At 27.6% G+C, this 9,776-nt stretch overlaps 1 protein-coding gene across 2 annotated transcripts in view; it reads right to left on the bottom strand.

Annotated features, from left to right (window-relative positions):
* Window positions 1-3,484: 3,484 nt before the first annotated feature.
* Window positions 3,485-9,776, bottom strand: part of LOC119612658 (rho GTPase-activating protein 6-like) — a 70,560-nt gene continuing 64,268 nt past the window's right edge. For both annotated transcript variants that reach the window (XM_037968488.1, XM_037968489.1), the window contains exons 2-4: window positions 4,387-4,725; window positions 4,121-4,271; window positions 3,485-4,054 (exon numbers count right to left, since the gene is read on the bottom strand). In XM_037968488.1, the coding sequence (XP_037824416.1) occupies window positions 3,744-4,054; window positions 4,121-4,271; window positions 4,387-4,725 (801 nt within the window). In that variant the 3' untranslated portion in view covers window positions 3,485-3,743. The remainder of the gene's footprint in view (window positions 4,055-4,120; window positions 4,272-4,386; window positions 4,726-9,776) is intronic.

The raw sequence follows: 9,776 nt of genomic DNA, 5'->3' as shown, positions 1-9,776 counted from the left end.
TAATTAAAATATTTTTAGGATTATTATGGAAATGGAAAAAGAGGGAAAATATACAATAAACTGGCCCACATGAAAGGCTATCCAAAGATGTTTTAAAAAAAGAGGACAATGTGCCTGATGTTAATATTTTAGAAGATTAGTATAATCTTTGTATTACTGTTATTTATATGCGACTCCTTCATATTATGGGATAGATTCAGGAAGTTGTAGGAAAGGAAATATTAAATAGAAGAAATTATATGTTTTGTTGTTTCAGAACCTGTGGAAAACTGCACATTGTATTTTCAATACCTCAAAAGTGATCAGATTTCAGCTGAAGAATTTGACCTCTATTGGCGTAAGTGTGCGCCATTCCGGTTTCAACAAATATCCGAATCCAAAGCAACAGCTGAAATTTTTAATCTATGACCTGACTACATAAAGCCATCAGGGTTTCATTTGGTAAAAATTATTTTTATATTTATTTAGATTGATATAGATTTTACCTTAAAATTTTCAATGGCTAAAAATATACATGAACGAAAAAATTTTATCCGTCTTAAAGGCGAAAATTTCTTCTGCAAATATTTTAAAATATCTGACAAATATTGAGTCAAACAATGAAGGTAACAAAATTGTAATTGAGCCTAACGGCTCAAAAGTTCGTAAAAAATCCACAATTGCAGATTCCCAAGAGGGATTCACGGTAATAGCTGATTCGAAAGAAGAACTAGAAGTTAAACTTAAACTTCTTAAGCTGCAATGCCGCAATATCCAGCCAAGAATATTGATTATTGGTAGTATAAGCAATATTAAATTCATTTTTGTATATGTGGATAATAATAAATATCCATTTTTGACATTTCTAAAAGCTTTTGACACATTCTTCATGATTTTTTTATTTAATCTTCAGTATCCGGAAGAATCGGAAGTTTTCTATAATTTCGTACAAACTTTCTTATAAGTTTCGACTATTAAACATGACATTTTCTAAAATAAAGTCTAAAATAAATATATTTTTTAATAAAGTTATTTTTAATAAATACTTTATAACTTGATTAAAATCATTTTTTAAAGTTTACATTAATACTTAATAGAAAAATAATTATTCATTAAAAATAAAATGATTTAAATAACTTACTTATTTCTATAATTTTGTTATGTAATATTAATTGTTTTCTAAATTAATTATAATATAAACTTAATTATAACTATAATATAAACTAAATTATTATTGAATTACTAATATTTTACAAATATTATTTTTTAAAAAAGAAATAAACAACTTTGAAAAAGTTGTTTCTAATAAGGTTAATTTTATATTGAAATAGTTTAATAATTTAAAACCAAAAAAGTTGTTTCTAATAAGGCTAATTTTATATTGAAATAGTTTAATTTTAATTTTACAGATTTTGGATTACTAATATTTTAAGTTAATAATTATAAAACAAAAACTTTCTTTTAGAAAAATGATTTTTTTTAATAATTAAAGTAAATTTTATAGTTTTTAAAACATGTTAAATTTTTATTTAATTAAATTATTAAAAAAAAATGGTTATAAATAATGCATTTATTTTTTCCAAAAACTAATTTTTGTAAGATATAAGTATTTTTATATTTAACTAATAGATAGTACATAGTTTTTGTTTTTATAATTATTATTTTAAAAATTAATCAAGGAAAAAATTTAATATTCAATTCATTAAAAAAATGTTAAATAAATGAATAAAACTTATTATTTATACAGAGATACGTTGTTTGTTTACCAACAAATATAACTGTATTATTTTGTTTACAACTTGATTAAAAAAAATATTGATTTTTAAAACAAGTTTAGTTTTGAATTAAACATGTTTTAAAAATGATAAACTTTATCTCAATTAACTTATAAACAAAATAATCCAATTATATTTTTTGATAAACAAATAATATCTTTTATTTTCTAACACAACATATTTAAATAAATATAAAGAATTATTTTCATTTTCTGTAAATTTCTCTTTTAAAATAAAAATAAATTTTATAAGAATATCATATATAAATGAATCTGCATTTAATTATTTAATCAAAGGTATATTTTAGAAAAATGGTAAGAAAATAATCAGTACGCATTTTTCAATTAATTAAAGTGTATATAATATTGCTTAACTGCTTCTATACAATCTCTAATTAATTTAAAATTGAATTTTAAAATTTTTTTCGCCCATTCGGTAAAATTTTTATCTGAATTCGAATATTTCTTTAACAAATTATTTGTCGATTTGGTAAACAAATTTGTTAAATTATATATGAAAAATTCATTAAATATTTTTCTTCTTTCTATTAACATATTTGATTGAAATCTGAAAATTTTTCAATAAAGATTTTTGCAGATTCTAGCTAAAAAATTGTTGATAATTCATTTTAAATTTAACAAAATTCATGTTTGTTTTGGTAGATAATTTGTTTGAAATTGTAATGAATTTTTAATAAAAATTTTTGCTAATAGCATATTTTTTTAATTGAGAAAATATGATTTTTTTTTTCAATTAATTCTGTGCGAATCTGTTTACTAAATATACAATTTTCGTGATACGTCCGATTTTGAACAATTTTACATTTGGTTTGGCGAATTGTTGTATTGAATCGTAAAATTATTTTTTTCTGAGTACGGGAGGTACAATCAATTTTCAACATTGTTGATAATATGAAAAAAAAACAAGTTAGAGTGCTATATTCGGCTACGTCGAATCTTAAATACCCTCCACCAGCAAGCTCTTTTTTATTAAAACCCATTTAACAATCTAGTTTTTAGATAACTCGGCATAAGTTTTGTTTCCGTAGTGAGGGTACTATCATTTAGTAATTTCATTATGCATATGTGGAACTTATATTGATTAGGTCGAAAAAAATATATTAAGTGATATGGATATGGACTTTTTACGGGTGCTATGACTTGTTATGGGCTGATCTTGCCAATGCCAAAAAAATTAGGAGAATGATTTGTATATTCACAAACCATGTTTATGTCGTGTTTTACTCCGACGTCAAATATTTTAGCAGAATGATTTACATATACACAGAACATGCTCATGTTCACAAAACATATTCAAGCTGAATTTTATCCCGATAACTATTATTTTCAATGAAATGGAGCATTTGTGTTATTTTTGGAAATTATCCTTATATATACAAAACTTATTCACGTCGAATATTACTTCAATAGTTATTAGTTAATGAAATATGTGGGTTTAAGTGATTTTCAGAAGCCTACCCAGAAAAAAATCCGTAGAGTGATTGATGCATACACCAAAAATTTATTTTTACACATTACAATACAATTGCAAACTATATTCTAAGCTAATTTACCGAGCAGAGAGACGATGACCATACGCCCGTTTTATAGTAGCAAACTGACAGGCTAGCACACTACCAACTAGCCTACCGGGTACCCATTCATACATACATACATAAATACATATGTACGTTTATGGGAATCTATAGCAGCTAAAACTCTAAAAGTTTACATTTGGAGGAAAAATGGGACTGGTTTCTCCCAAAAACAAGTAAATATGGAATATCGTAAAGGTTTTTTATTTATATTTTTTTCAGGGCAGTGAAGCTAGCAATTAAATAAAACAAATATAAATTTCCTATGGTTAACATAGGTTTTTGATTTTTTAGGGTAAAAATGTTTCCCGCATTGAGAACATAATCGTATGAATATTGGACATTAAGTAAAAAATGTATATGGATTTGGAAACGCATTTAAAAGATATGTTATATTACCTAATCACATTTATGGCATCACTAATGGACTCTTGTTCCTTACTAGAATTTAAGTATTCTCTGGACGATGATTTGTATTTTTCCGTTGAACGTAAAATGTTAGGTGCAAAAACGGTTGCCAAATTATTACTATCCATCTTATTTCCAGTAAGATGTACAGTTCCGTCATTATCGCAAATATCATCCGAACAGGCCGCAACTTTTGCTAAAAATTTTAACAACACATATAAGGTGTCACGATGTGCTGGCGGTAAAAGTTTTACTAGATGTGATATAGCTTCTAATTGTAAACGTCGGTTGCGTATTTCTAGAATAAAAACAAAACATGATGAAATCAGTTTATAAGTAGGTATACATGAATATGAAAACTTACTTTGCGTATCCAAAAATGCATTATAAAGACCATTTAACAGTAAAGGCTCCGGAAGGTCTCTTAGAAACTCTTTTAAAAGTGTGGCAACATTATGTGGACATGTATCGTCATCAAAACTCTTATCATTATTCTTATCAAAATTGTCTCGCATCTATCAAATGTATAAATAATTGTATGTATTATATTAATAACAATAGTTTTTCTATAAAATATGTTTTTGAGTTAGTACACTATTGAAAAAAATTTACGTTATGTATCTTACGAACCTGCTTTACTCTTTTTTTCGAGGTGCTTACTCGAAATATGCCGACTTTGTGCAGCCCATTTTCTTCCAAATAATTTATGCAGCAAGTAACAAATTGTGGAACTTGTAGTGGTTTAAATATTTGGATATCAGCCCCGTCATCATTATCTCTAATATGAGTTGAAATCACAGAATGATCATGACTGCCCCTTCTAACATCTGTTTGACTACGTGATATCCGTCTAGATGCTGACTTTGTCATATTACCAAGATAATTAGTAATTGTTGTATATTTAGAGTTACTTTTAACATTATCACACTGGGTTTCATGCTCAGTGGGTAAATTCTCACAGGAACGTACCTAAAAATAATTTAAATGTTGTTTACTTTTTGTTTCTTAGGGGTTTTGGTTAATGTACACAAACACCGGGCTCTATTGAAAATGGGCATTATCGGTCCACGTTTTCGCATAGCCCCCATACAAGTGGAACCCCGAAATACAGTTTTTACTGCCATAACTGTTTTAAAAATATATGTATATGAACCAAAATCTCTCTACAAAATTTTATGAGAATCAGACCATAATAAAAGGTCTTATTCAATGGATTTAACGCAAATTACTGGCTTAAAAATACGAGTGCAGAGAAAAAATTCGAGACACATTTAATACAAATTTAAATCATTCTACAAAATTTATAAGGATCGGTCCATAATTATCCCTACCTCCCACATAAAGTCCCCTTTAGAAAATGACTTTAACGCTCATTACTGTCTTAAAACTAAAGGTACACCGATGAAATTCTACATATATGATTTTAATAGGAACCAAAATCAACAAGTAAAAGTGTTATATTCGTGTTTATGTCGAATTTCATCGCTGTACTCGTATTTTTAAGCCAGTAATGAGAGTAAAAGTCATTTTCTGAAGGGGACCTTATATGGGTTTAGATATGGACCGACCATCGTTAAATTTTGTAGAGAGATTTTGTCTCATACAAAACTTATTTATGTTAAATTTCATCGCTGTACTCGTATTTTTAAACCAATAATAAACGTTGAAGTAATTTTCTGATGGGGACATTATATTTTGGCTCGATCCTCGTAAAATTTGGTAAAGAGATTTAGAGATCTTACAAAACTTGTTTATGTTGAATTTCATCGCAATACTCGTATTTTTAAGTTATTAATGAGCGTTAAAGTAATTTTCTGATGGGGACCTTATATAAGGGGTAGGGTCAATTATGGACCGATCCTCGTAATAGTTGGTGAAAAGTTTTTAGCTCATACAAAACATGTTATAGACCGATCCTCTTAAAATTTAGTAAAAATATTTTGGTTCCTATAAAACTTGTCTGTGCTGAATTATATTGCTGTACAGTTATTTTTAAGCCAAAAATGAGCATTATAATAATTTTTTAAGGGGGTCCTCATATGGGGGGTAGGGTCAATTATGGGCATATTTCCGCCATAATTATGAATACAAGTTCTGCAGTCAAAAACCGACTTAAGCAAAATTTTGTTGCATTTGCTTCATAATCAACGAATTTGTGAATGTTTGAAGCTTTTAACGGGGGTACATTTGTATGGGGGCTATGTGAAGTTCTGCAGTCGAAAACCGACTTATGCAAAATTTTGTCGCATTTGCTTCATAATCAACGAATTTGTGAATGTGGGGCTATGTGAAATCGTTAACCGCTTTTACCCATTTTCAATACTAAACATTTCTGATCAATAATGAATATTTTCGGAAAATTTGATATCCATATCTTTTTTTGTGGTCGCTATCGTACCAACAACGGACAGACGGACGGACATAGCTAGATCGTCTTAGAATCTCACGAGGACCCAAAATATACGTATATATACTTTGTGGGGTCTATGAGCAATATTTCGATGTGTTACACGCGGAATGACAAAATCAATATATTTATATTTTTATTTTATTTTTTAATTCGGAAGAGCTCGGTCTATAGTTGACACAAGCCCCAATTAAAAGCAATATTCCAAATATAATACTGATGTTCATATTAAAATTCAACATAAATCTAATAAATGACAATAACAAAGGCATCGACTCATTAATATCAAAGCTTATGTATATAGTAGGCTTCATGCTATATGATTTGATGGTGGGTATCAGTAACGCCAAGTATTTTTGCCCTTTTTGTAGGGATTTTTGTTCAAAAATTTCATATGTAGGGAAAAGGGAAAGATTTCTTACTTTCGTGAAATTGTAAGGATTTTTTCAACTTCATAGTTTTTAGAAAATAATTTTCGATATGAAATCGATATTTTCACGAATATTAGATAAGTACACATTAAATGTCAATTTTAATGAGAAACATATTATGCCTCATTCACATGATGCAATTATTAGTCATTCAGGCTCTCATTCATTATTCAACCCCCAATTACAAATTGAATTATGATTGATTGCCCATACAAAATTTCAGCTGCGAATTACACAAGCTATACGTAATTCAGTTTCAATTACCTACGAATTACGAATGAATGATTGCCATCTCTAATTTTTATCTGGTATTTATTTCACATCTGCTTGGGTATACTTCCCTACCAGCAACTGGAACTAATTTTCATTCAGATTTCTCTGTTTTTAATATGTAAAAAAGATTTAAATATTTTATTAAAGCTAAGTGAAATTTAGATAACTAATAGTTAAATAAATTTTAAATATATTTAGTTAATGTAAATAAATTTCTCATATAATTAATTAATACAGTAGGTAATACAAAAGAAAACTATTAGTTGACTTTTCTGCAACTAACTTCAAGTTAGTTATTAAACAGTTAACTTTAAGCTAATCTTTTTGTAGCTAACTTTAAGTTAGTTGAAAAGTCATGCAGATTCGGACAATTGGCTAATGCGTTGGACATCGCCATATTAAAATAGTCAGTTGACTCAATTAAAAATAATCCAATGATCAACCATAACTAGTTGATGAAAAAGTCGGCTTTTAATCCATTTAAAGTTAGTTGAGTTGCTGGCAGGGTTGTTCTTAAATGCACAGTACTCCATTCCCTGCCAGCAATTTTGTAGTCCACTTCGAGAAAAATTCACTTCTACTTTACTTTTACGGACTGACTATAAGTTAACTACAATGTAATGCAGAGCTGTCAGAAACAACCGACTTTTAAAGACTAACTACAGACTAAAACTATCTTGTAATGCAGAAATGCCCCAAAATTATCTGGAGAGAATTTTATTTCAACATGTTTTCTCTTGTTTCTCCATTATTATGAATTATTTGTTTTTCCATTGTTACTGAGATAGCCGAAATTTGAGCTCGATTAATAAACATTAACACGTGCCGCTCGCCGCTCAAAGTTTGAATAAATCCAAATTTTTGGCCAAAAAGCTAACATATGAAGCTATAACACCAGAATGGTAAATAATAGAAACACAATTAGTACCTCAAAACAAAGCTAAGCATAACTTACCGACTCTAAATGGCTGCGATTTTAATATTTTAACCAGGTGTAGCAAACTTAATTTAAAATTGTTTGGTGTACAAATTTTTTCTTGCTCTCATTTGGTTTAGGAGTTACAGACATTTAATGATTTATACTGTAATGTAGAATATCCCCATTATCTACCCAAATTTTACTTTTTATATATAATTCGAAAGGGCTTTTGAAAAGCTTTCAAACATATATAACATAACCCCTTCCATTAACCCATTGAGCGCCATCTCTAAAAAATGTGATTTTTATTTAGGATTTTTATACAAATTTAAGAATTTCTCTTTAATTTACGATATGAACACAACATATAAACTGAAAAATTGAATAGGAGATAGAATTAGACCATTTAATGCCTTAGAATTATTGAATTAAACAGTTAGTTTCAATAGTTTTTTTAAATTAATTCATTTATTTCGGAGGCTTCGTTATTATATTAATATTTAAATTGAAAAATATGATTTGCTTAAACCAATTTTTAAAAAAATCATACTTTTTCACTCGATATATTAAAATATTTATTATTAAAATATATTTTTTAAATACATAATTTTTTTCGTTTTTGTTAGGAATTTTTCTCTGTGCGATAAAATAAAAGAAAACAAGTTAGAGTGCTATATTCGGCTCTGCCGAATCTTAAATACCCTCCACATTAAACTGTTTTCATAAATTATCAAATTTTATGGATTGATTCAAATTTACCTTAATATTTTAGACTTACTTTCACTACGCCTTACAATATGCAATTAAAAACAAAACTACCACTTAACAGACTGTTACAGTGCGTACTAAATTTAAACTATGGTCCGTATTTAAAATAATTTCTATGTGTGAGAAAAATGTATGGTAATAGTTATAGTTATAAAACTTATATAATTTTGTACGGGAGGTACAATAGATTTTTAACGTTATTGATCCTATGAAAAAAAAATTTGCCTTTAAATTTTTATTGTTAAACCAAATTTCGACACTTAATTTGGTTTTTAAAAAAATTTAATTATTTATGACAAAAAAAGATAAATCGACCAGGAATCGAACCTGCAATGCTCAGTTTGTTAATTATCCCTTCCATCCACTACACCACATCATTATTTTGTTTTTCGTTAACTAATATTTTTCATATAAAAATGCCATGTTATTTTATGTTTGTACAAATCATTGCTGTTGAATAACATTTATCAACACTGATGTTGCTGAATAGCATAAGAAATTAACAGTTACACTTTCTCAATGTGCACATTTTATTTGATCTTGGGTTAACAACAATTGTTCAATTCACAATCGATGTTGTAGCGTTGTATGTCAGCAGCTGCTACAATAGTCATAACAATGTTGTTGGTATTTTCTATGCAAAAGCTCTTTACAACTCCTACGACAATTTTTCATATGTTTTTCGAATGTTGTAAGAAAGTTTAGTGTTGCCAAGTGTTTATTTCAACATATAAACAAAAAATTCAAACGATTTTAGCATAAAAAACGATAAAGTGGTAACACTGAAATCAAAAACAAACAGCTGTTTACCAAAACAAAAAAAATAAAATTTTATTAAAAACAGTTTATTTATTAGTTTAAAATGTGGAATAAAGAAAATAAATGAATTGAAAATTCAAAGAAATTAATTTGGTTTATTTCGCATGTTTAATTAATTTAAAATTTTTTGACTTATTTATCTTTTGACATTGTTATGTATATTTGTTTTGATTGTTTTTTTTTCATTGAGAACATAAACTTATGACTTGCTGCAAAGATCTGTTCACAATCACTGTTACTACACTTTAGTAGGTACAATATACAACTTGATTGTGAATTGAACAAATGTTTTACACAAACAGGAAAGAGAATTTCTATGTGAACATTAGTTGCAAACAATTATGAAGCTAGTTAATAGTGTAGTGGCAATGGCGTAAAACTACCCTGCCAGCAATTTTGTAGT

Source organism: Lucilia sericata, unplaced genomic scaffold, assembly GCF_015586225.1.
Source record: "Lucilia sericata isolate MDLA Ls3-8-SP2 unplaced genomic scaffold, ASM1558622v1 Contig001787F_arrow, whole genome shotgun sequence".
In the NCBI taxonomy this organism is placed as follows: domain Eukaryota; kingdom Metazoa; phylum Arthropoda; class Insecta; order Diptera; family Calliphoridae; genus Lucilia; species Lucilia sericata.
This window is presented reverse-complemented; position numbering and strand designations above follow the sequence as displayed.